Consider the following 26,336-nt stretch of genomic DNA (forward strand, 5'->3'; position numbering starts at 1 on the left):
GCTGATGTCAAATAGCCTGAGTCAAAGTTTTGAGGAGAGAAGACCGGCCTGGGAACAAACACAGCAACATGAATAGGTCAGTCATAGAGTCATAGAGACGTACAGCACGGAAACAGGCCCTATGGTTCAACGTGTCCATGCCAACCAGATATCCCAATCCAACCCAGTCCCACCTGCCAGCACCCGGCCCATATCGGGTCATCCTCAAGTGTGTGCTGCTGTTAATCAATTGGATCTTGCTGATTTGTACATTATGCTGTCTCAGCCTCCACATGCTCTTCCTCAAATAAAATGACCTGTGAAGCTCAGCCTTTGAAGGCTTCAGTTATCCTTCAGTAACAACCTTTCGGACAGAGTCCCAGATTTGCACTACCCTCTGTCTTTTTTTTCATTTACGGGATGAGGGCATTGCTGGCTCGGCCAGCATTTGTTACCCATCCCTAACTGCTCAAAAGGAGGTTAAGAGTCACCCACATTGCTGTGGGTCTGGAGTCACAGGTAGGCCAGACCAGGTAAGGATTCCCTAAAGGACAGTGAACCAGATGGGTTTTTTTCTGATAATTGACAATGGATTTGTGGTCAGCATTAGACTCCTAATTCCAGGTTTTCTCTTGAATTCAGTTCTGCCATCTGCCTTGGCCGGATATAAACCCAGATCCCCAGAACATGACCTGGGTCTCTAAATTAACGATCCAGTGATGATAATACCACTAGGCATTACCTCCCCTGTTTGAATGGCATGTTTTGTGATTTTGCTCCAAAGGGGTTTGGCTCTGATTTTAATTTGATTACTCTTTGTTCTGGATATTTCCAACCTTGGAGGAAACTGAATGGCTTGCTGGGCCATTTCAGAGTTAACCACACTGCTGTGCATCTGCAGTCACATGCAGTCTGTAGTGATTGTAACGAGGTCAGCCAGGAGGACCTCAGAGAATACGAGTTCCCTGATTGGAACAGGTTGACAGCCCCAATCAGGGAGCCCTGGCTGACAGATATAGACAAGAGTGTCAGACATTTTGTTCACTCTGACAGCTGGTTCTGAGAGAGCTGGATCAGTGTTAAGGACTCTCCATGTGTAAATAAAGGGTGACTTGGTGATGGGATACTGGCCTCTGTGGAATTATTTCATAGACCATATTAGATAAGGACAGCAGATTTCCTTCCCAAAAGTTAATCTGTCAAGAATAGAATAGAATCCCTACAGTGCAGAAACAGGCCATTCAGCCCAAGGAGTCCATACTGACCCTCTGAAGACTTTCCCATATAGACCCATTCCCCTATCCTTTATTTCCCCTGACTAATGCACCTAACCTACACATCCCTGAACACTATGGGCAAAGACAACTTTTACACTAATAAGGGACAGTTTAATCATCACTGAGACTAGCTTTGAACTCCAGATCTTTACTAGACATTCCATCAGGCGCTGTAGCTCGAGCCCTGAACATTAGCGTGGGCCTTTAGCCCTTACTAGCCTAGTGACATTACCACCACACCACCATCACCTCTTGGCTTTCCACGCTTCTTATTCAGAAATTAATTTTTATTCTTCACATTCTTACCACTATTCCCCCCTACCCCCACCCCACAATGCTTCATTAAGAAAGAATCTTTCCATAGATATTATAAAGCTGGGAAGGCTTCAGAACAGATTTACCAGGATGTTGTCAGGAATGCAGGGTTTGAGTTATAAGGAGAAATTGGATTGACCAGGACTTCTTTTCACTGGAGTGTAAGAGGTTGAAGGGTGCCCTTATCGAGGTTTATAAAATCATGAGAGGCATGGATAGGGTGAATGATAGGTAGCAATTCCCTAAGGTGGGGGACTTTGAGATATTTAAGGTGAGAGGAGAAAGATTTAAAAAAGACAGGAGGGGCAATTTTTCTACACATTGAGTGGTTTCTATGTGGAATGAACTTCCAGAGAAAGTGGTAGATGCGGGCACAATTACAATGTTAAAAAAACATTGAGGTAAGTACATGAATAGGTAAGGTTTGGAGGGATTTGGGTCAAGCGCAGGCAGGTGGGACTAGTTTAGTTTGGGATTGTGGTCAGCACAGATCGGTTGGACCAAAGGGTCTGTTTCCGTGTTGTATGGTTCTAGACCAGCAATGGATCACTCCTACTCACCTCACCAGTGTTCATGATACAACAAGAAAATGGCACTCCACATCGCTCGAGACTGGGATTGTCATCCTGACAACTAAAGTACACATTCGAAGACCAGTCCCTATAGTCAGACACCCCACAACATTTGAACTGAAAGAAAGGTAAAAACGGCAAAATTAAAACTATGCATCATGCACTTCTCTAGAAGAAGATTGACTCTCAGTAAAATTTGTCAATAATGATTGCTTTTATGCATTAATGCTGGGAAATACTGTAATAACAACAGTAATTTAACATCACTTGTATTTTTTACAAAGAAAATACACTGAAAAGCGTTTAAGTCACCATACTACAGTGCCTCAAGACATAGACCAAGAAAATTCATGGTTCCTGGGTTTGGGAAAAGACAGTACCACATTTAATTAGTCTATTAACATTAAATTACAGATTCAACATAGGGTATTTTTTACAGCCCAACTGGACCATGAGGACAGGAACTAGCCACTGGTCTGATCTTGGGAAACATATAACAGAATGGGTCTTGAAAGTTTGTCAGAAATTTTTATATCATCACCAGGGATACAAATTAGCCAAATCAAACTCTGAGACTGCAGAGTCATCGAATCATGAAGCATGGAAACAGACCCTTCGGTCCAACCAATCCATGCCAAACATAATCCCAAACTAAACCAGTCCCACCTGCGTGCTCCTGGCCTATATCCCTCCAAACCTTTTCTATTCTTGCATCCATCTAAATGTCTTTTAAATGTTGTAATTGTAACCGCATCCACCACTTCTTCAGGAAGTTTGTTCCACACACAACTCAGACTCTACGTAAAAAAATTGCCTCTTATGTCTTTTTCAAATCTCTCTCCGCCCACCTTAAATGTGCCCACTTGTCTTGAAGTCATCTCTCTCCGCCCACTTGTCTTGAAATCCCCCATCCTCGGGAAAAGACAACTATCATTAACTCTATCTATACCCCTCATTATTTTATAAATTTATTTAAGGTCACCCTTCAACCTCCTACGCTCTAGTGAAAAAAGTCCCAGCCTTTCCAGCCTTCCCTCATAACTCAAACTTTCCATACCTGGCAACATCCAGGTAAATCTCTACTGAACCCTCTCTAGCTTGATAATATCCTTTCTACAGCCACCAAAGATTTCAGAGCAGAAGCCCTTTGGCACAGTCACTTTATGGGATAAAATTATTTTGGGTTGTAACAGAGGATGAGGATCTGCCAGAGATGACTGCAAGGCCTCAATGCCAATGACTAATTTCCAGTGACTCAACATCACACAACAATGAAGACGTAAGGACCTAGAAACCAGCAACTTGGAGCAATCACCCAAGAGTTTTGACATGCCCAGCAGCCAAACTGTGGAATGGAAAGGTGTGAAGACGGTTTTGGGGAAGACCATAGTGTGGGGAGAGAAGACAAATGGGTAGATGAATGAAGGAAGCTGGAAACATCAGTATTCTCGCTAATGTAGCAAATGGCATCATTTCCTCTATCAGCCAAAGTGCAGAATTTCAGAGCAGGAAGCTTATACTGGAACTGTATAAATAATGAGCTCAGTCACAGCCTGGGGACTGTGTGCAGTTCTGGTCACCCCATCACATGGAAGGATGGAATTGGACAGGAGACGGTACAGAGGAGATTTGTTACCCTGTGAAAGTGGAAGTGCAGTTATGGGGAAAGATTGGAACAGAGGAGATTTGATTGGGGTGCTCATGTTGTGAGGAACCTGGATACAGAGGGAGATAACATCTTGTTCCTGTTGGAGAGCTCAGTTACTCACGGTGAATATTTAATGTAATAGGTTGAAATATTAGTGAAGTGGTGAGGGAAGTTGTTATTTCACCCAGAGTATGGTAGGATTCTGGGAGTCACACATGGAAGCAGAGTAGAGGCAGAAACTCTCAAACCATTTTAAAAAGGTGCCGGGATCTGCACTTGAAGTCCTATAGTATCTGGGGAGACAGAACAAGGGCTTTACTTCTTGTCCAATGCAGACAGTGTAGAGAGTGATCTCCTCTATACTGTGTTATTTTCTGAAGTTTTCAAAGGTTACCAGTATCTGATAGGATCAGTACGCAGGAATGAGGGATGAGGGCAGGGCGGAGCAGGGTGTAAATTGATTAGCATCACAATAATACTGACCCCATCCTTTATATACAATGCTACTTCACTGTATTGGCCTATTTATCCTTCCTGTAGAAATGGGGAAAACCTTTGTTTATCCAGTTCTCGGTCCTAGTCACACTCCACTAGTTCGATGGTCAGTGGCTGCATGGGTGAACAGACAAGGCCTAAGCCTTTGGGAACTTCTATAGCCAACAGCTTGTTAAAAAAACAAGTTTCATGCAGGAATATTTGTAGATCTCCATGACAATAGTTGGATAGTTGAGGATCGAGTGAATTTATCATTCAATAATGACTTGAGTAGGCATTCCAATGTAGGGAACGTAACTTATAAAGGTGGGACATATTCAGATCCCATATAATAGTAGACTGTGAAGAAATAACAGCCACATTGCAGGAGGTCTAATGTCCACAGTGCCATCTTTGGATCGGTGCCTTAATGAGCCATGCCAGGATAACATTCACACGGAATGGAATAGGGGTGTGGTCGATGGGGAATAAAGAGTGGAAGTATGCTTGCTGACCCATTTCGTGTAGTTTCATCAGCAAACTGAGGATGCTGTTCATGCAGAAACTGTCTTCAGATCAACCAGAGAGTGGGGGATGTCTGAGTCAGTAGATGGAGAAGAAGCTGATTTACTGTGAAAGGATGATTGTAAAACCGAAAGTAGCAGATTTGATCCAAGTTCAGATCCTCACAAGGACACCAGAGCTCAAGTGGCTCAGAATGAATTCCATTTGGAGATGCTGAATTTGACGGTTTTCAAAATCCTTTTACTGTGGTTCAAGGAATCTTAACTCCAACTTTTAATGAAGAGTGTTATTAAATATGAAATATCAGTGTTTTTTTTATTTTTTGCAAAGGTGACAACTCACACCCACATCAACAGTTTATATTTGATCCTCAGCATATTAATTGATTCTCATTTTTGGAATGATCTTTGGGGGCTTTAGGTCGACCTATACGTTGATAATTATTGGTACCCAGTTGAGGTATAGGATGAGATAAGTGGTAACATGCACTGTCCATCTTCACCCATCAGCGTACCTCAGCCCCCAACTTCAGAACATATGACACTTGCTGATGTCTAATATCTTGGACCATCTCTGGAGGGGATTTCCTCTGTAGTTGGAGCTGTGGATCTTTACACAGGGAACTAATTTGGGACTTGCTTTACATACAAACGCCCATCCATATGCCAAAGACAAAGTTCTAGGCAGCTGCCAAATGCCTCAAGAGTGAGTTAATGATTCAAACCACACAGCACGAACACTGAATACACCAGTTTCCAAATCTCCCCTTCCTCCATCCCATATCAGATCCACCCTCTTGTTTTGACCTACCTGTCCATCTTCCTTCCCACCTAGCCACTCCATCCTTTCTACCGACCTATCACTATCACTTACTATCTTTGCTCTCCTATTGCCTACCATTCCCCTACCCCCACCCCCATCCTCTCAGTTACCTCTCAACCCCCTTCCCCCCTCCTCAATCCTAAAGAAGGGTCATGCCCGAAACGTCGACTCTCCTGCTCCTCAGATGCTGCCTGGCCTGCTGTGCCTTTTCCAGTGCCACACTTTATCAACTCTCATTTTTCTCCAATTGAAAAGTTCATTTTAATAATTGGCACAAGAGATGGGAAGTGAGTCGTTAGATGAGCACTCTTTAATTTTTTTCAGCATTGACACTCTTCAATTACAATGCATCATGGGACAAGGATTCCTCTGAATTAAAACTATTCATTAAGTGACAGGTTATGTATAACCAGAACACACTGCACTGACACAGCAGCATCAATACCTTTTTCTGGATGAAATCAATCAGATTTTGCAGGTCCAGGTCATCCCTGTATCTGATTATCCCTTTCTTGAACAAAGCCACAGTTTTCGTTTCAACCTGAAGTGAATGAATGGTATGAAACGTGATTTTGAAACAGTGAGAGAATTGGGATAAAGGCATAAATTTTCTGGAGAAACTCAGCAGCTCTGCCAGCATCTATGGAGAGAAAATGCTATGAACCAGTTCTGCACAAGGGTCACTGGACCCGAAATATTAACACTGCTTTCTCTCCTCTCAGATGCTGCCAGACCTGTCGACTTTCTCCAGTCTGGCAGCATCTGAGAGGAGAGGTTCTGCCTTTGTTTCAGATTTCCAGCAGCCATTTTGAGAGCTTTGAGATCTTCTGTTGCAACCCTGAACTCTGACAAAGAGGAAGCCCATTCAACTGGGAGAGCAACCAATGCCATTGGCATCCATGTTCCTGAATGTTTCAACAGATGGAGACTGAGCACCAGAGTACACTCTATGGTTGGGTCCTGGAGATAGGCTAGTAAACGTTGCAGTGATCTTTCCATATATGACCAAAGGTGATATTTGTACTGAAGCCTTATAAACACTGTCTAGATACAGGACTTCCCCTCTTCCATGAAGGCTGCTAGAGAGGGCCATCCCTAGTAATCATATGATCTTATATCGCTTCCCACTGGTAATGTAAGCTATTTTATTTACATAACAACATTAACCCTTGACATGATAAAATGCACCCTCATCTATCGTCAGCCAAGGCCAAAGAATTGACAGGGCTTAGTCCATGCCAGTTAGCTCCATTCCTGTGCTCTCCCCCATTTCTCTAATCCCTGTAAACTGGGCAGCATAGTGGCTCAATGGTTAGCACTGCTGCCTCACAGTGCCAGGGACCCAGGTTCGGTTCCAGCCTCGGGCAACTGTCTCTGTGGAGTTTGTACATTCTCCCATGTCTGCTTGGATTTCCCGTGGGTGCTCTGGTTTTCTCCCACAGTCAAAAGACATTCAGGTTAGGTGGGTTGGCCATGCTAAATTGCCCATAGTATCCAGGGATGATCATGGTGGCTCAGTGGTTAGCACTGCTGCCTCACAGCACCAGAGACACGGGTTCATTTCCCACCTCAGGCGACTGTCTGTGTGGAGTTTGCACATTCTCCCCGTGTCTGTGTGAGTTTCCTCCGGGTGCTTCAGTTTCCTCCCACAATCCAAAAGATGTGCAGGTCAGATGATTTGGCCATGCTAAAATTGCCCTTTAGTGTTAGGAGGGAAATGGTTCTGGGTGGGTTACTCTTCAGAGGGTCGGTGTGGACTGGTTGGGCCAAAGGGCATGTTTCCACACTGTAAGGAATTGAATCTAATCTAATTAGTCATGGGAAATGCAGAGTTGGATTTGGCTGGGGTTGCTGCATACTCAATGGGTTGAATGGCCTCATTCCACACTGTAGAGTTTCTATGATGCTGAGGATAGTCGATCATGCACATAACAATCACTCTGTGTTTCAGATCTCCCTACACCCATATTCCTCTTTTGGAACAGCTGGGAAAGACAAAAATAAATAAATATTCAATTTACCTTTTTGGAGAATATGAAGCCAAGTGCAGCACCTATTATCTGAAACAGCAGGATGAACAGGAGGAATCCCATAAACTGTCAATAAAGACACACGTCTCAGTTTATACAGTGCAGATCAGCAAAAGCTACAATTATTAAACTCAGCAGCAACAACTCCTGTATGCTCAAGACCCAAGGTTACGTCTGGTTCAGGAGGATATTAGACCTCTCGTACTTAGATTTTAATGGTCAACTGTTTGAAAAGTTGTAATTGAAGAGCAGAAACCTGTGCCCTTTACATCTGGATTTCGATGATTTCTAAAGGAAATTGATAGATACTTTCAGGAAATAAAGCTGCTGAGTTGTATAGACCAAGAGGGAGAGTGGAGTTGCCTGGATTGTGAGGGTGCTAGTATAGACTCAATAGCGTCTTCAGTGTTGTAAATGACAATGTGACTTCATGAGTTCAATGAGGTCATTTGTCTGCTCTGGAGACCTCTGCTGGGCACCACTATCTTTGCTCCTGGCAGGATGGGTGGGAAACAATGGATACCTAGTCATGCAGCTCCTTCAGATTGATGGCTGAGCCTGTACTGGGTATCCTGAGTCCCTTGATTAGATTAGATTAGATTACTTTACAGTGTGGAAACAGGCTCTTTGGCCCAACAAGTCCACACAGACCCTCTGAAAAGCAACCCAGACCCATTCCCCTACATTTTGTTCATGGTTTGATCATCCAGTGGGCTAAGGGATTCCTGCTGACTGTGAAAGCCCTTCACACATTTGATACTGAAGGCTGACCCTCAGGTCCCCTTATCCCTGAACAAATGACCCTAAAAACACATTATCTATTCATTGTCTCTTCCTGATTGTTGGGAGATTGGTATGCATAGGTAGGCTACTGCATTATAGCAGTAACACTTCTGAAGTACTCAATTGCTTTGATGTGCTACAAAAGTGCAGTCTGTGTTACAATTCCCATGACTACACATCCATCAACATGGTACCTTATTAAGGACATCGGTGAAAAGGTAGGATTTGAATGAGATGGAGTTTGAAACAATTTGTAATAATTGCCACCCAAGTGTAGGATTGAGACTCATTTTAGGTGCACATCTGACAATGTTTCAGACTTTTCTAAGTTCAGGCACATTTTTACCTTTGTAGTAAGGACTCACAATTTTAAGCAGAATTTGATTATTACGCAGTGCTCCAGTGCAGCCTAGAAAAGTGATGCAGAACATTAAACATCCCACAATGATCAGGATCAATGCGGGATCCGTTATCAGAGAATCCACTGCATCTGAAAAGTAAAGAGAAGATTCACAATGATCTGTACACAACTGAGACAGCCATTGTCGAAGGTACACAGGGTTATCTAACTCAATCTAGATTGGAAACTCGCTTTAAACTAACTCATGTGAAACCGGAAACAGTAAAAAAAAATGCAAAATACTTAATGAGAGTGCTTCTACAGGTAAGTATTCAGCTTCTGCCTGAGTATTGTAATTAACTACTTTCTACTTTTAACACCACAGTCCTATCCAAACCCTTCTCAAAGGGCTAATGCATTAAACTACAGTCATCAATAGGCTTAGTTGGGAAATAAGGCAAAACACCTCAGGATCTGGTGGATATCTCGCTGGTCTCCACAAAGTCTTACCAACTGTATCTACTGGTCTAATGTAACTTGTACCTACCTGTTATTAGGCAATAAACTACATCATGCTTAAGATAGGAGCCTCTTCTCATTAAGACTCAGATGGTACTAGCAAACTCCTCCCAACCATATGCTGCCAGTGGTGAGTACTTGAATACCAAATAGATACTGCTCTATTACAAAACAGCATACCTGCCACAGTCACTTCCCTTACAAAAAACAGAATCTTGAGTTTTCTTTGCTGCTTTATTAGAGAGAGTATCCCAATTGACAGAGGGAGAGAGAGAGGATAGGTGATACAATGGAAGACTTCGCTCAAGAGCTGGGTGCTGATAGGGTTTTCAGAGTGGGTAGAGAAGCAAAGAGGTCTAAAAAGATCTCCAACAGCAAAGGAATTTTTAAAAATTCACTCTTGGGGCACAGTTATCGATGGCTGAGTTGGCATTTGTTGCCTGCTCCTAGTTTCCCCTTGAGAAGGTGGTGGTGAGATGCCTTCTTGAACCACTGCTGTTCATGTACATTGTAGGTAGACTCACAATGCCCCTTAGGGAAGGAATTCTAGGATTTTGACCCAGCAATAATGAAGGGCCGGTGATATATTTCCAAGTCAGGATGGTGAGTGGCTTGGAGAGGGTCTTGCAGGCAGTGGTGTTCCTGTATGTTTGCATTCTTTGTCCTTCTAGATCAAAGTGGTCTTGGGTTTAGAAAGTACTGTCTGAGGCTCTTTGGTGAATGTCTACAGTGCATCTTGTAGATAATACACACTGCTGCTACTGAGTATCAGTGATGAAGGGAGTGGATGCTTGTGGATATGGTGTCAATCAAGTGGGCTGCTTTGTCCTGGATGGTGTCAAACTTCTTGAGTGGACGCTGCACTCATCCAGACAAGTGGGATGTATTTCATCTCACTCTTGACCAGTGCCTTATAAATGGTAGACAGCCTTTGGGGAGTCAGGAGGTTCGTTTCTCACTACAAACTGAAGGCTCTGCCACCGAAGTAAGAGTGAAGGAGAAGGATGGATTACCTCTAAGGCTGGAAGCAGGGCCACACAACATTCTGGAGAGGTTATAGATGTGGAGATTGCAGGGTTGGACAAGTTAAAGGTATTAGATGTTGGGGATGGGTGGAAGGGTGGGGAGGGTGTTGGGAACAAGGGCTGGGGAATAACGGGCCAGTGAACACAATTTCACAGTGTGTCATGTAGAGACATTGGGGACAGACCCCCAAATCCTGCTGAAAGAGATAGACTTTAAGAATGAACTCTAAGACAAAAGTGAGCTGGGGAGGCAGGATCTAGCCTGTAAGTGGACAAACTGAATGGTACAATCCAGCATCACCTTAACATGCTTCATTCTTTCCATCCATTGAAGGTGAAAAGTTCTCTTTTCAAAATGGATGAGAAAACCTCTTTAATTTCAAATGATGGGAGTTGAAAGAATGTGTAGGTTTTACAGCATTTGGAATTTATAAAGACCAGGAGCATTTAGGGGTCACTCACCAGAATACTGTTTATCACCGATAGAGAGGCATAACAGTTATCATGGAGAGTGTTCGCAGACAATGACATATTCCTGTTAAAGATCAATACAGGATCATATCTACGCAGTCATTATTGAAGGCTTACCTCCCTCAGATGCAGTCTTTGCGTAGATGCCCACAGATATCATCAGGCCACTTGCTACCTGTTCAGAAAACACCAGAAAAATTGGGTCACTCCAATAAGAGGTACTCCACCATTGATTCAACGCCAATGCACTCATGCATTAAAAATCTGATGGTTGCTTGCACTTTATCTGAACCTTTGCTGAGACATTTGCAAGAATAAGCAGCCACCTGCTCTTCAGAGTCTGGAGGAAACGAAAGAGAGAGAATGAAGCATTTTGCTGGCAGACAGTGTAAGACATGTGGAATTGGAATGTCATGTTGAGGTTGTACAGGACATTGGTGAGGCCTCTACTGGAGTCTTGTTGCTAGTTCTGGTCGCCTGGTCATAGGAAGGATATTATTCAGAGTATTGAGTACAGGGGTTGGGAGGTCATGTTGAGGCTGTACAGGACATTGGTTAGGCCATTTTTGGAATATTGCGTGCAATTCTGGTCACCTTCCTATTGGAAGGATGTTGTGAAACTTGAAAGGGTTCAGAAAAGATTTACAAGGACGTTGCCAGGGTTGGAGGATTTGAGCTATAGGGAGAGGTTGAATAGGCTGGGGCCGTTTTCCCTGAAGTGTCGGAGGCTAAAGGGTGACCTTATAGAGGTTTATAAAATCATGAGGGGCATGGACAGGGTAAATAGACAAAGTCTTTTCCCTGGGATGGGAGAGTCCAGAACTAGAGGGCGTAGGTTTAGGATGAGAGGGGAAAGATATTAAAGGGATCTAAGTGGCATCCTTTTTATGCAGAAGGTGGTGCATGTGTGAAATGAGCTGCCAGCGGAAGTGATGAAGGCTGGTACAATTACAACATATAAAAGGCATCTGGACGGTTATATGAACAGGAAGGGTTTAGAGGGATATGGGATTGGTGGTGCTGGAAGAGCACAGCAGTTCAGGCAGCATCCGAGGAGCAGCAAAATCGACGTTTCGGGCAAAAGCCCTTCATCAGGAATAAAGGCAGAGAGCCTGAAGCGTGGAGAGATAAGCTAGAGGAGGGTGGGGGTGGGGAGAGAGGAGCATAGAGTACAATAGGTGAGTGGGGGAGGGGATGAAGGTGATAGGTCAGGGAGGAGGGGAGGGTGGAGTGGATAGGTGGAAAAGAAGATAGGCAGGTAGGTAGGACAAGTCATGGGGACAGTGCTGAGCTGGAAGTTTGGAACTAGGGTGAGGTGGGAAATGGGGAAATGAGGAAACTGTTGAAGTCCACATTGATGCCCTGGGGTTAAAGTGTTCCGAGGCGGGAGATGAGGCGTTCTTCCTCCAGGCGTGTGGTGGTGAGGGAGCGGCGGTGAAGGACGCCCAGGACCTCCATGTCCTCGGCAGAGTGGGAGGGGGAGTTGAAATGTTGGGCCACAGGGCTGTGGGGTTGATTGGTGCGGGTGTCCCGGAGATGTTCCCTAAAGCGCTCTGCTAGGAGGCGCCCAGTCTCCCCAATGTAGAGGAGACCGCATTGGGAGCAATGGATACAATAAATGATATTAGTGGATGTGCAGGTAAAGCTTTGATGGATGTGGAAGGCTCCTGTAGGGCTTTGGATGGAGGTGAGGGAGGAGGTGTGGGCGCAGGTTTTGCAGTTCCTGCGGTGGCAGGGGAAGGTGCCAGGATGGGAGGGTGGGTTGTAGGGGGACGTGGACCTGACCAGGTAGTCACAGAGGGAATGATCTTTGCGGAAAGGGGTATGGAGGGAAATATATCCCTGGTGGTGGGGCCTTTTCGGAGGTGGCGGAAATGTCGGTGGATGATTTGGTTTATGCGAAGGTTGGTAGGGTGGAAGGTGAGAACCAGGGGTGTTCTGTCCTTATTACGGTTGGAGGGGTGGGGTCTGAGGGCGGAGCCAAGTGCTAGCAAATGAGATTAGATTAGGTTAGGATATCTGGTCAGCATGGATGAGTTGGACTAAAGGGTCTGTTTCCATGCTGTACATCTTTCTGACTCTATGACTCTATGGAGACAGTTCAAAAGAGATTTACCAGGATGTTGCTGGGTATGGAACGTTTGAGCTATAAGAAGAGGCTGTACAGGCTGGGTCTTATTTTACTGGATCATAAGAGGTTGAAAGACAACCTTAAAGAAGTTTATAAAAATGCGGGGTATAGATAGAATTAATGGTAGTTGTCTTTTCTCTAGGATGGGGAACTTCAAGATAGGGGACACCTTGTTAAGGTAAGAGGAGAGAGATCTTTTTTAGGGGCAAATAATTTACACAGAGGGTGGTTCATGTTTGGAATGAATTTCCTGAGGAAGTGGTGAATGTGGGTACAATTACAACATTTAAAAGACATTTGGGTAAGTACATGAATAGGATAAGTTTGGAGGGATATGGGCCAGGAGCATGCAGGGCCGGACTAGTTTACTTTGGGATTATGTTTGGAATGGACTGGCCGGATCGAAGGTCTGTTTCCGTGCTGAAAGACTATGACTCTAGAGCTGCCTGGCTCTCCCAGGTGATACCCAGTAAGATGGCTCGGGCCATACTTTGGACATAGAGAGGTGGGAGGCTCAAGTTGGCAATGGATCCACTATGAGGGCCTCATCCTGCATCCATATGTGCTAAAGGGCAGAAGCAGGATTGAGCTGGGCACACTGCCTTAAAAGGCAATTTAGAAGAGGTCAGGGAGGCAAGTGGACTGATAAAATGGTCTGCCTTGATTGTCTGAAACTTCAGTCAAGTTCTATAAAAAAGCTTTTATGCCCTCTATGCTTCACCCCTCATTCCTCACTACCATAGCACCAGGAACCTGAGTTCAATTCCAGTCTCAGGAAACTTTATGCGTGTTTGCATGTCCTCCCCATGGTGCAAGGGTTTCCTCCGAGTATTTCGGTTCCCTCCCACAGTCCAAAGGCTTGCAGGTTAGGTGAAGTGGCTGTGCTAACATTGTCTATAGTGTTCAGGGATGTGTAGGTTAGGTGAAGTGGCTGTGCTAACATTGTCTATAGTGTTCAGGGATGTGTAGGTTAGGTGAAGTGGCTGTGCTAACATTGTCTATAGTGTTCAGGGATGTGTAGGTTAGGTGAAGTGGCTGTGCTAACATTGTCTATAGTGTTCAGGGATGTGTAGGTTAGGTGAAGTGGCTGTGCTAACATTGTCTATAGTGTTCAGGGATGTGTAGGTTAGGTGAAGTGGCTGTGCTAACATTGTCTATAGTGTTCAGGGATGTGTAGGTTAGGTGAAGTGGCTGTGCTAACATTGTCTATAGTGTTCAGGGATGTGTAGGTTAGGTGAAGTGGCTGTGCTAACATTGTCTATAGTGTTCAGGGATGTGATAGATTAGGTGAATTGGCCATGCTAAAATTGCCCATAGTGTTCAGGGATGTGATAGATTAGGTGAATTGGCCATGCTAAAATTGCCCATAGTGTTCAGGGATGTGTAGGTTAGGTAAATTGGCTGTGCTAAAATTGCCTATAGTGTTCAGGGATGCACAGGTTAGGTGATTTGGCCGTGCTAAAATTGCCCGTAGTGTTCAGGGATGCATAGGTTAGGTGAATTGGCTATGCTAAAATTGTCAATAGTGTTCAGGAACGTGCAGGCTAGGTGAATTGGCCATGCTAAAATTGCCCATAGTGTTCAGGGATGTGTAGGTTAGGTGAATTGGCCATGCTAAAATTGCCTATAGTGTTCAGGGATGCATAGGTTAGGTGAATTGGCCATGCTAAAATTGCCCATAGTGTTCAAGGATGTGCAGGTTAGGTGAATTGGCCATGCTAAAATTGTCCATAGTGTTCAGGGATATGTAGGTTAGGTGAATTGACCATGCTAAAATTGCTCATAGTGTTCAGGGATGTGCAGGTTAGGTGAATTGGCCATGCTAGAATTGCCCATAGTGTTCAGGGATGTGTAGGATAGGTGAAGTGGCTGTGCTAACATTGCCCATAGTGTTCAGGGATGTGCAGGTTAGGTGAATTGGCCATGCTAAAATTGCCCATAGTGTTCAGGGATGTGTAGGTTAGGTGAATTGGCCATGCTAAAATTGCCTATAGTGTTCAGGGATGTGCAGGTTAGGTGATTTGGCCGTGCTAAAATTGCCCATAGTGTTCAGGGAGGTGTAGGTTAGGTGAATTGACCATGCTAAAATTGCCCATAGTGTTCAGGGATGTGTAGGTTAGGTGAATTGACCATGCTAAAATTGCTCATAGTGTTCAGGGATGTGCAGGTTAGGTGAATTGGCCATGCTAGAATTGCCCATAGTGTTCAGGGATGTGTAGGATAGGTGAAGTGGCTGTGCTAAAATTGCCCATAGTGTTCAGGGATGCATAGGTTAGGTGAATTGGCTACGCTAAAATTGTCAATAGTGTTCAGGAACGTGCAGGCTAGGTGAATTGGCCATGCTAAAATTGCCCATAGTGTTCAAGGATGTGCAGGTTAGGTGAATTGGCCATGCTAAAATTGCCCATAGTTTCAGGGATGTGCAGGTTAGGTGAATTGGCCATGCTAAAATTGCCCATAGTGTTCAGGGATGTGTAGGATAGGTGAAGTGGCTGTGCTAACATTGCCCATAGTGTTCAGGGAAGTGCAGGTTAGGTGAATTGGCCATGCTAAAATTGCCCATAGTGTTCAGGGATGTGCAGGTTAGGTGAATTGGCTGTGCTAGAATTGCCCATAGTGTTCAAGGATGTGCAGGTTAGGTGAATTGGCCATGCTAAAATTGCCCATAGTTTCAGGGATGTGCAGGTTAGGTGAATTGGCCATGCTAAAATTGCCCATAGTGTTCAGGGATGTGCAGGTTAGGTGAATTGGCCATGCTAAAATTGCCCATAGTGTTCAGGGATGTGTAGTTAGGTGATTTGGCCATGCTAAAATTGTCAATAGTGTTCAGGGATATGCAGGCTAGGTGAATTGGCTGTGCTAAAATTGCCCATAGTGTTTAGGGATGTGCAGGTTAGGTGAACTGGCCGTGCTAAAATTGCCCATAGTGTTCAGGGATGTGTAGGTTAGGTGATTTGGCCATGCTAAAATTGTCAATAGTGTTCAGGGATGTGCAGGCTGGGTGAACTGGCCATGCTAAAATTGCCCATAGTGTTCAGGGATGTGTAGTTTAGGTGATTTGGCCATGCTAAAATTGCCCATAGTGTTCAGGGATGTGCAGGTTAGGTGAATTGGCTGTGGTAATATTGCCTATGGTGTTCAGGGATGTTCAGGTTAGGTGTATTGGCCATGCTAAAATTGCCCATAGTGTTCAGGGATGTGTAGTTTAGGTGATTTGGCCATGCTAAAATTGCCCATAGTGTTCAGGGATGTGCAGGTTAGGTGAATTGGCTGTGGTAATATTGCCTATGGTGTTCAGGGATGTTCAGGTTAGGTGTATTGGCCATGCTAAAATTGCCCACAGTGTTCAGGGATGTGTAGATTAGGTGAATTGTCTGTGCTAAAATTGTCAATAGTGTTCAGGGATGTGCAGGCTAGGTGAATTGGCCATGCTAAAATTGCCCATAGTTTCAGGGATGTGCAGGTTAGGTGAATTGGCCATGCTAAAATTGCCCATAGTGTTCAGGGATGTGTAGGTTCGGTGATTAGGCCGTGCTAAAATTGCCCATAGTGTTCAGGGATGTGCAGGTTAGGTGAATTGGCCATGCTAAAATTGCCCATAGTGTTGAAGGATGTGTAGGTTAGGTGAATTGGCCATGCTAAAATTGCCCATAGTGTTCAGGGATGTGTAGGTTCGGTGATTAGGCCGTGCTAAAATTGCCCATAGTGTTCAAGGATGTGTAGGTTAGGTGAATTGGCCATGCTAAAATTGCCCATAGTGTTCAGGGATGTGTAGGTTAGGTGAATTGGCCATGCTAAAATTGCCCATAGTGTTCAGGGATGTGTAGGATAGGTGTTTTGGCCATGCTAAAATTGCCCATAGTGTTCAGGGATGTGTAGGTTAGGTGAATTGGCCATGCTAAAATTGCCCATAGTGTTCAGGGATGTGTAGGTTAGGTGAATTGGCCATGCTAAAATTGCCCATAGTGTTCAAGGATGTGTAGGTTAGGTGAATTGGCCATGCTAAAATTGCCCATAGTGTTCAGGGATGTGTAGGTTAGGTGAATTGGCCATGCTAGAATTGCCCATAGTGTTCAGGGATGTGTAGATTAGGTGAATTGGCTGTGCTAAAATTGCCCATAGTGTTCAGGGATGTGTAGGTTAGGTGAATTGGCCGTGCTAAAATTGCCCATAGTGTTCAGGGATGTGTAGGTTAGGTGAATTGGCCGTGCTAAAATTGCCCATAGTGTTCAGGGATGTGTAGGTTAGGTGAATTGGCCATGCTAAAATTGCCCATAGTGTTCAGGGATGTGTAGGTTAGGTGAATTGGCTGTGCTAAAATTGCCCATAGTGTTCAGGGATGTGTAGGTTAGGTGAATTGGCCGTGCTAAAATTGCCCATAGTGTTCAGGGATGTGTAGATTAGGTGAATTGGCTGTGCTAAAATTGCCCATAGTGTTCAGGGATGTGTAGGTTAGGTGAATTGGCCGTGCTAAAATTGCCCATAGTGTTCAGGGATGTGTAGGTTAGGTGAATTGGCCATGCTAAAATTGCCCATAGTGTTCAGGGATGTGCAGGTTCGGTGAATTAGCCATGCTAAAATTGCCCATAGTGTTCAAGGATGTGTAGGTTAGGTGAATTGGCCATGCTAAAATTGCCCATAGTGTTCAAGGATGTGTAGGTTAGGTGAATTGGCCATGCTAAAATTGCCCATAGTGTTCTGGGATGTGTAGGTTCGGTGATTAGGCCGTGCTAAAATTGCCCATAGTGTTCAAGGATGTGTAGGTTAGGTGAATTGGCCATGCTAAAATTGCCCATAGTGTTCAGGGATGTGTAGGTTCGGTGATTAGGCCGTGCTAAAATTGCCCATAGTGTTCAAGGATGTGTAGGTTAGGTGAATTGGCCATGCTAAAATTGCCCACAGTGTTCAGGGATGTGTAGGTTAGGTGCATTAATTGGGGGAAATGTACTTTAATAGTATAACGGAATGGGTCTGCTTACTCTTTGGCGGGTTGTTGGGGACTTGTTGGGCCAAATGGCCTGTTTCCACACTGTTCGGATTCCATGATTCTGTGATTGCCATGCAAAATCTAGACCTTTTTGCCATCCATGCCCTTTCACAGCCATTCATCTAATATCCATTTTAGGAAAACTTCAGGAACACTGTGAAAGTGCGAAAAAAAAACCCTTCTAACAACATAAAAGACTGATACTGAAGAAAAAACGTTCATTCATCAAACACATTCAAAATGTATAAATCCTTCAAGTGACCAATCTGTTATAAAAACAAATTAAACTTCTATTCACTAACCATATCCTTTAATAAGTTGTCAATCAACTCTTTCAGATAAATGGGTCGTTAGTTTTATTAAAGGAGGCTGTGGCCTACAGTAATGGCACCCGACTTGTAATGCAGAGTACCAGACTAACTTTATAGGTTTGAATCACACCAAGCAGATGGTGAAATCTGGAATTAGAAGGTGACTTAATGAAGATAATGTAATCGCTGTTGATTGTTATAATTACTAACTCACTAATGTCCTTTCGGAAGGAAATCTGCCATTCTTACCGGCCATACTGGTTCAGATGTAACTCCAGACTCACACAGGAATGTGGTTAACACTTAACTGCTCTCTGATGTGACCTAACAAGTCATCCAGTTCAAGGACAATAAACTCTGGTCCAGTCAGTGACTCCCACTTCCCATAAATAAGTTAAAAAAATGTTCAGAGTGGACTTAATGATAATAATAAGCCTTAGGACATATCAACATTGAAGCCCTTTGAAAGCACAGGAATGGACAACTAATTTGTTTTCCAAACCAGGTGGCCTGTCAATCTATGCACTCCAGCCACAGATATCTGCTTTCTAACTGTGACTGAAAGCTGCTATAGTTTTTAACCATGGTTAATCCACCTAGCCTGCACATCTCTCAATACTACAGGAGGACTATGGGAGGAAACTCGAGCACCTGGAGGAAACCCGCACAGACATGGGGAGAACATACAAACTCCATGCACTGTCACTTGAAGGTGGAATCAAACCCAGGTCCCTGGTGCTGTTCGGCAGCAGTGCTAACCACAGTACCACCGTACTGCCCTGAAATGATAGTAGGGCTTCCTCATCCAAGCCCTGGCCCCCATTTTTAAAGGTCTCCATAGTCAGTCTACCTGTGTGAAACTATGGCTCCTGAAAAAATGCATTTTCCTGTTTGCTGTAACTAGTGTAGCATAGAATGGGTTACCATCTAAAATTAAATAATTTTAGTAAGGAACTCCAGGTCAGCAATAGAATGCGAAACATACTCACATTCTCCTGCACAGCGAAAATTAAGGGTAACCTAAATGAAGGACTTAAGACGAACCAAAGAATTGATGGCTTAAATAGAGAGAAATGATATCCTTTGCTGGAGAAGTGCAGTATTAGGGGGTACACCCTGAGGGTGACCTCAGGGAAAGGATGATGGACATTCCAGCTCTCCCTGCAAGCTGCTCAGAGGTCACTGAACCTTTCAAGGCTGAGATTGGTAGTTTTTCTTTGTTTGGGATAATGGTTTGCAGAGCCAAAACAGATAAACAGAATAAGGTACTGATCAGCTACAAACTAACTGAATGATAGGCTTGAGGGGCAGAACAATCTCATCCAACTAATATATGAGCTCATCTGGATTTAAATTCCATCCGACAATATAATTGGCATTTCCATTTTCTCTGAGGGTCAGGGAGGAGAGAGAATTTCAATGTTTTGATGCAAAGCCAGATGAATGGATGAATATCACTACTAGGCAATATGTGGAACTGGGTGAGCCAAACCTATTTAGTGCTGCACATTACTGAGGGATGTCCCTTCGACAGACGTATTACTTTCAACACTACAACCCCTGTCAATGAGCCAGAGTCAGGGGTTCAGATGTGTGATGCTGGAAAAGCACAGCCGGTCAGGAAGCATCCAAGGAGCAGGAGAGTCATCAGGAAATGTCCTTTTCCTGATGAAGAGCCTATGCTCGAAACGTCGATTCTCCTGCTCCTTGGATGCTGCCTGACCTGCTGTGCTTTTCCAGCACCACACTCTTCAATACTGATCAGAAGTAGACTGAAGTTCACTGTTTTTACAGAAATGAGAGTAGAAAATTTCTGCCTTCACATTTTAGATCTTGGCACTTGTCCTAGAGAAAATACCTTTTCTGTTGCAACTGGATTGAAACTTTAATGAGAAAGGTCAAAGTTCCACTGTATCTTCTGCAAAGTTTGTACAGATCCATTTTATACATGCTGTATTTTCTTATATATAATTTCTGAATAAAGTATATTTTTGAAATTACAAAGAAACATGCCATATCAGAGTCCGCAGCAGAGCACTGCACACCATCTGACTAGGAGGCACATGCATACTGTGGTGACACTCAATAAAATGTGACAACATATGTCACAACTCACCAGCCCATCCCCTGGCTTCCTGTCTTCACAAACATCACTCCTTCCACATAACTGTTCACTGACAAACCACAATGAGTTGTTTCAATCCATTCTCCACCCTCCCCCAATCTCACTTACCAACTCTATGATCACCTGATCAACTCCTCGACAGCCTGCCTTCCACCGCAGCTCCCTCCTGAGCAGGATACACCAGCAGAAGAGTGGGAAAAAAAGGTCACCAGCAAGTTTCTGGGGATAAACCCCACCTGTCAATGAAAAGCTTTGAGCTGCCACAGCATGTGTGGTGTTTGCTAAACAGGGTCAGGACAGGACTGGGCTCGCCTGCACAGGCAATCTAAACCATTATGGCTTACGTACAACTCTCTGTGTACTGAGAACATAGAACACAGGACTTGACAGCGCAGTACAGCCCCTTCGGCCCTAATGTTGCACTCACCTGTGGAACCAATCTGAAGCCCATCTATCCTACACTATTCCATTTTCAACCATACGTTTATCCAATGACCATTTAAATGCCTTAAAGTTGGTGAGTCTACTACTGTTTCAGGCAGTGTGTTCCACACCACTACTACTCTGAGTAAAGAAACTATCTCTGACATCTGTCCTATATCTATCACCCCTCAATTTAAAGCTATGTCCCCTCATGTTAGTCATCACCATCTGAGGAAAAAGGCTCTCACTGTCCACCCTATCTAACCTTCTGATTATCTTAAATGCCTCAAATAAGTCACCTCTCACCGTCTTCTCTCCAATGAAAACAGCCTCAGGTCCCTCAGCCTTTCCTCGTAAGGCCTTCTCTCCATACCAGGCAACATCCTAGTAAATCTTGTCTGAACCCTTTCCAAAACTTCCACATCCTTCCTATAATGCAGTGACCAGAACTACATGCAATACTTCAAGTGCAGCCTCACCAGAGTTTTGTACATCTGCAACATGACCTCATGGCTCCGAAACCCAGTCCTTCTACCAATAAAAGTGAACACACCGTACTCCTTCTTCACAACTCTATCAACCTGGGCGGCAACTTTCAGGGATTTATGTACATGGACACTTAGATCTCTCTGCTCATCTACACTACCAAGAATCCAATGTGAATCACCTCTCACTTTTCCACATTAAACTCCATTTGCCACCCCGCTGCCCAGCTCTGCAGCTTATCTATGTTCCTCTGTAACCTACAACATCCTTCAGCACTATCCACAACTCCATCGACCTTAGTGTCATCTGGAAATTTACTAACCCATCCTTCTACGCCCTCATTTAGGTCATTTATAAAAATGACAAACAGCTGTAGCCCCAGAACAGATCCTTGCGGTACACCACTAGTAACTGAACTCCAGGATGGACATTCCACATCAACCACCACCCTCTGCCTTCTTTCAGCCAGCCAATTTCTGATCCAAACCATTAAATCACTGTCAATCCCATGCCTCTTTATTTTCTGCAATAGCCTACCATGAGAAACCTTATCAAACGCTTTACTGAAATCCATATATCCATCAACTGCTTTACCCTCATTCAGCTATTTGGTTACTATCTCAAAGAAGTCAATAATGTTGGTGAGGCCTGACCTACACTTTACAAAACCATGTTGACTATCCCTATTCAACTTATTCCTTTCTTGATGATTATAAATCCTATCCCTTATTGCCTTTTCCAACATTTTACCCACAACTGAAGTAAGGCTCACTGGGTTATAATTATCAGGGTGGTTTCTACTCCCCTTCTTGAACAAGGGAACAACATTTGCTATCCTCCGGTCTTCTGGCACTATTCCTGTAGACAATGACAACATGAAGATCAAAGCCAAAGGCTCTGCAATCTCTTCCCTGGCTTCCCAGAAAATCCTTGGCTAAATCCCATCCGGCCCAGGGAATTTATCTATTTTCACACTTTATAGAGTTGCTAACACCTCCTCCTTGCGAACCTCAATCCCACCTAGTCTCAGAATTCTCCTCGACAACATTATCATTTTCCAGTGTGAATACTGATGAAAAATATTCATTTAGAACTTCTCCTATCTCCTCTGACTTCATGCACAACTTCCCACCACTGTCCTTGATTGGCCCTAATCTTTCTCTAGTAATTCTTTTACTCCTGATCTCCCTACAGAAAGCTTTAGGGTTTTCCTTCATCCTATCCACCAACGGCCTCTCCTGTCCCCTCCGGGCTCTTATTCGCTCTCTCTTTAGGTCTTTCCTGGCTAACTTGTAACTCTGAAGCTCCCTGACTAAGTCTTCATGTCTCATTCTACCATAAGCTTTCTTCTTCCTCTGGACAAGAGATTCAACTTCTTTAATAAACCATGGTTCCCTCACTTGACCACTTCCTCCCTGCCTGACAGGTACATACTTATCAAGGACACACAGTAGCTGTTCCTTGAATAAGCTTCACATTTCAATTGTGCCCATCCCTGCAGTTTCCTCCCCATTCTGTACACCCTAAATTTTGCCTAATCGCATCATAAATGCCATCCCCCCAGCAATAACTCTTTCCCTGCATTACTCATTCCCTTTCCATCGCTAAAGTAAACATAACCGAATTGTGGTCACTATCACCAAAGTGCTCAACTACCTCCAAATCTAACACCTGGCCGGGTTCATTACCCAGTACCAAATCTAATGCGGCCTCGCCCCTTGTTGGCCTGTCTACATCCTGTGTCTGAAAACCCTCCTGCACACATTGGACAAAAACTGATCCATCTAAAGTACTCGAGCTATAGTATTCCAGTCAATATTTGGAAAGTTAAAGTCCCCCATAACAATTACCCTGTTATTCTCACTCTTATCCAGAATTATCTTTGCTATCCTTTCCTCTACATCTCTGAAGCTATTCAGAGGCCTACAGAAAATTCCCAACAGGATGACCTCTCCTTTCCTGTTTCTAACCTCAGCCCATACTACCTCAGTAGATGAGTCCTCAAATGTCATTTCTGCCACCATAATACTGTCCTTGACTAACAATGCCACACCTCCCCCTCTTTTACCATCTTCTCTGTTCTTACTGAAACATCTAATTCCCAGAACCTGCAACACCATTCCTGTCCCTGCTTTATCCATGTCTCCAAAGCATTGAAGTCCCAGGTACCAACTCATGCTGCAATTTCACCCACCTTATTCTGAACGCTCCTGGCGTTGAAGTAGACACACTTCAAACTAACCGCTTGCTTGCTGGTGCACTCTTGTGACCTTGAAACCTTATTTCTGACCTCACGACTCACAATCACCTGGACACTGGAAATGCAATTTCAGTTCCCACCCCCTTGCTGAATTAGTTTAAACCCTCTCAAAGAGCATTAGCAGAAGTACCCTTCCTCAGGATATTTGTATCTCTCTGGTTCAGGTGTAGACCATCCTGTTTGTAGAGGTCCCACCTGCCCCAGATGAGCCCCAATTATCCAGATATCCTGCACCATTTCTGTAGTCACATGTTCAACTGCTCGCTCGTACCTGGCATGGGTAACAAACCAGCGATAACAACTCTGTTTGTTCGAGCACTAATCTTCCACCCTAGCTCCCTGAATTTCTGCCTTAAATCCCCTTCCCTTTTCCTACCTATGTTGTTGGTGCCTATGTGGACCACGACTTGGGGCTGCTCCCCCTCCCCCTCCCCCTCAAGGATCCCAAAAACACAATCCAAGACATCACAAACCCTGGCACCTAGGAGGCAACACATCAACCATGAGTCTCTCTCATTCCCACAGAACCTCCTGTCTGTCCCCCTAACTCTGGAGAAGCCCAATGACTAATGCTCTGCTCCTCTTCCCCGTCCCCTTCTAAGGAACAGGGACAGACTCTGTGCCTAAAACCTGTACCCCATGGCTTATCCCTGGTAAGTTGTCCCTCCCAACAGTATCCAAAACGGTATACTTGTTATTGAGGAGAATGGCCACAGGGGATCCCTGCACTGTCTGACTATTCCCTTTCTGTCCCCTGACTGTAACCAATCTGCCTTTTTTCTTGTACCTGAGGTAAGACTACCTCCCTGTAACTCCTCTCAATAACCCCCTCCATCTCCCGAATGATCCGAAGTTCATCCAGTTCCAGCTCCAGTTCCCTAACGTGGTTTTCAAGGTGCTGAAGTTGAGTGCACTTCCTGCAGATGCAGTTAACAGGTGGTGGCCATTACCTCCCACATTCTGCAGGAGGAACATTCAACTGCCCGAATCTCCATTCCCAATATTCTAAATTTCCAAAGAGACTATTTAAAAATAAAGAATAAAAAAAAGACCTTACCAATCTGATGCACAGGACCTTTTTTTTGGTTAATGGGTGGGAGACACTACCTAAGTAGTGTTTCGGGTAACACAACCACCTAAATATAGCACTTCACTTACTCAACAGGTCCGTGTCCACTCCTACTCAATGTGTGCTCCGCCTAATCATGAGGTAAGTTTTTTAATCAGTGAATCACCTTCCCCTCAACCCCGTGGTCATACTCCCGCTCTTCCTGCTACTGAAACAAAAATGGAGGGCCCCGATGCTCAAGGTAAGTATTTAAATCATTGAATCATCTTTACATCAACCTCCTGGTTGACGCTCCCACTCCTCCTGCTGCTGAAGCAAAAGTACTTTCTATTTCCAAAGAGAGACAAACAAATCTGCACTTCACTGAGAAATATGCCCCTGGCAAACAAATCACCTTCAACTCAGCAAACAAGGAAGCAATCGCTTAGCATCAGAGATTTGTATTCACTAATTAAATAAAATTAGGACATTGCCCATCCCTAAACTCCCAGTCAGCTTTAGTGTCAAATTTATTTAGACATTCAGAAAAGTGAAAGAAAAATCATTTTTTTTTTGTCACTGATGACAAGTGGTTAGCACTGCTGCCTCACAGCACCAGGGTCCCAGGTTCGATTCCACCCTCGGGTAACTGTCTGTGTGGAGTTTGCACATTCTCCTTGTGTCTGTGTGGGTTTTCTCCGTGTGCTCCAGTTTCCTCCCACAGTCCAAAGATGTACAGGTGAGGTGAATTGGACTTGGTAAGTTGCCCATAGTGTTAGGTGCATTAGTCAGAGGGAAACGGGTCTGGGTACTCTTCGGAGGGTCAGTGTGGACTGGTTGGGTTGAAGGGCCTGCTTCCACACTGTAGGGAATCTAATCTAATCTGCTGAATCATGGAATCGTTTTGCACTGTAGCAGCTTCTACCACAGAAACCAACAACTTTACTGCTACAACTAAACCAATCTAAAAAAAAACCTGAACTGGGAGGGTGGGCCATTCCCCTGCCATTGTTAAAGTAGACATTTCCAGACGTTTTGGCACCTCTGCCTTTACTACCTCTCTTGAAAAAGCCCAAGGAGAAAATAACCTTTTTAAAGTGACAGCATCATCACAACCTGCATCAACTACTTCCTCTACCAGTTTATTCCACATATAAACCACCCTCTGTGTGAAAAAGCTGCCCCTCAGGTCCTTTTAAATTTTTCTCCTCTCACTTTAAAAATACACCCCCAATTTTTCAACTCAGCCACCCTTGGGAAAATACTTTTGATAGTCATCTTATTTATTCCCCACATGATTTTACTAACCTTTAGAAGGTCACCCCTCAACCTCCTACGCTCCAGTGAAAAAAGTACCAACTTATATACCTTTCCTCATAACTCAAATTTGTGGGCGGCACGGTGGCACAGTGGTTAGCACTGCTGCCTCACAGTGCCAGAGACCCGGGTTCAATTCCCGCCTCAGGCGACTGACTGTGTGGAGTTTGCACGTTCTCCCCGTGTCTGCGTGGGTTTCCTCCGGGTGCTCCGGTTTCCTCCCACAGTCCAAAGATGTGCAGGGTCAGGTGAATTGGCCATGCTAAATTGCCCGTGGTGTTAGGTAAGGGGTAAATGTAGGGGTATGGGTGGGTTGTGCTTCGGCGGGGCGGTGTGGACTTGTTGGGCCGAAGGGCCTGTTTCCACACTGTAAGTAATCTAATCTAATCAAAGGCTCCATCCCCAGCAACAGTCTTGTCAATCTTTTCTGCACCTTCTCTAAATTAGTAATATCCTGTCTATAAAGAT

General features: G+C 44.3%; 1 protein-coding gene across 2 annotated transcripts in view; it reads right to left on the bottom strand.

Annotated features, from left to right (window-relative positions):
- LOC122559459 (tetraspanin-33) overlaps positions 1-26,336 on the bottom strand; it is a 45,510-nt gene that overhangs the window by 7,053 nt on the left and 12,121 nt on the right. The window contains exons 1-6 of one of the 2 annotated variants that reach the window (XM_087996915.1): positions 24,662-24,718; positions 10,898-10,955; positions 8,791-8,915; positions 7,634-7,708; positions 6,058-6,153; positions 2,132-2,260 (exon numbers count right to left, since the gene is read on the bottom strand). In XM_087996915.1, coding sequence (XP_087853041.1) covers positions 2,132-2,260; positions 6,058-6,153; positions 7,634-7,708; positions 8,791-8,915; positions 10,898-10,940 — 468 coding nt within the window. In that variant the 5' untranslated portion in view covers positions 10,941-10,955; positions 24,662-24,718. Of the gene's footprint in view, positions 1-2,131; positions 2,261-6,057; positions 6,154-7,633; positions 7,709-8,790; positions 8,916-10,897; positions 10,956-24,661; positions 24,719-26,336 lie in introns of those variants that run through there. The other variant, XM_087996914.1, reaches the window with a different exon arrangement.

This window comes from Chiloscyllium plagiosum, unplaced genomic scaffold, assembly GCF_037043375.1.
Source record: "Chiloscyllium plagiosum isolate Xiang-an unplaced genomic scaffold, Cpla_swu_hap1 HiC_scaffold_19, whole genome shotgun sequence".
Taxonomy (NCBI): domain Eukaryota; kingdom Metazoa; phylum Chordata; class Chondrichthyes; order Orectolobiformes; family Hemiscylliidae; genus Chiloscyllium; species Chiloscyllium plagiosum.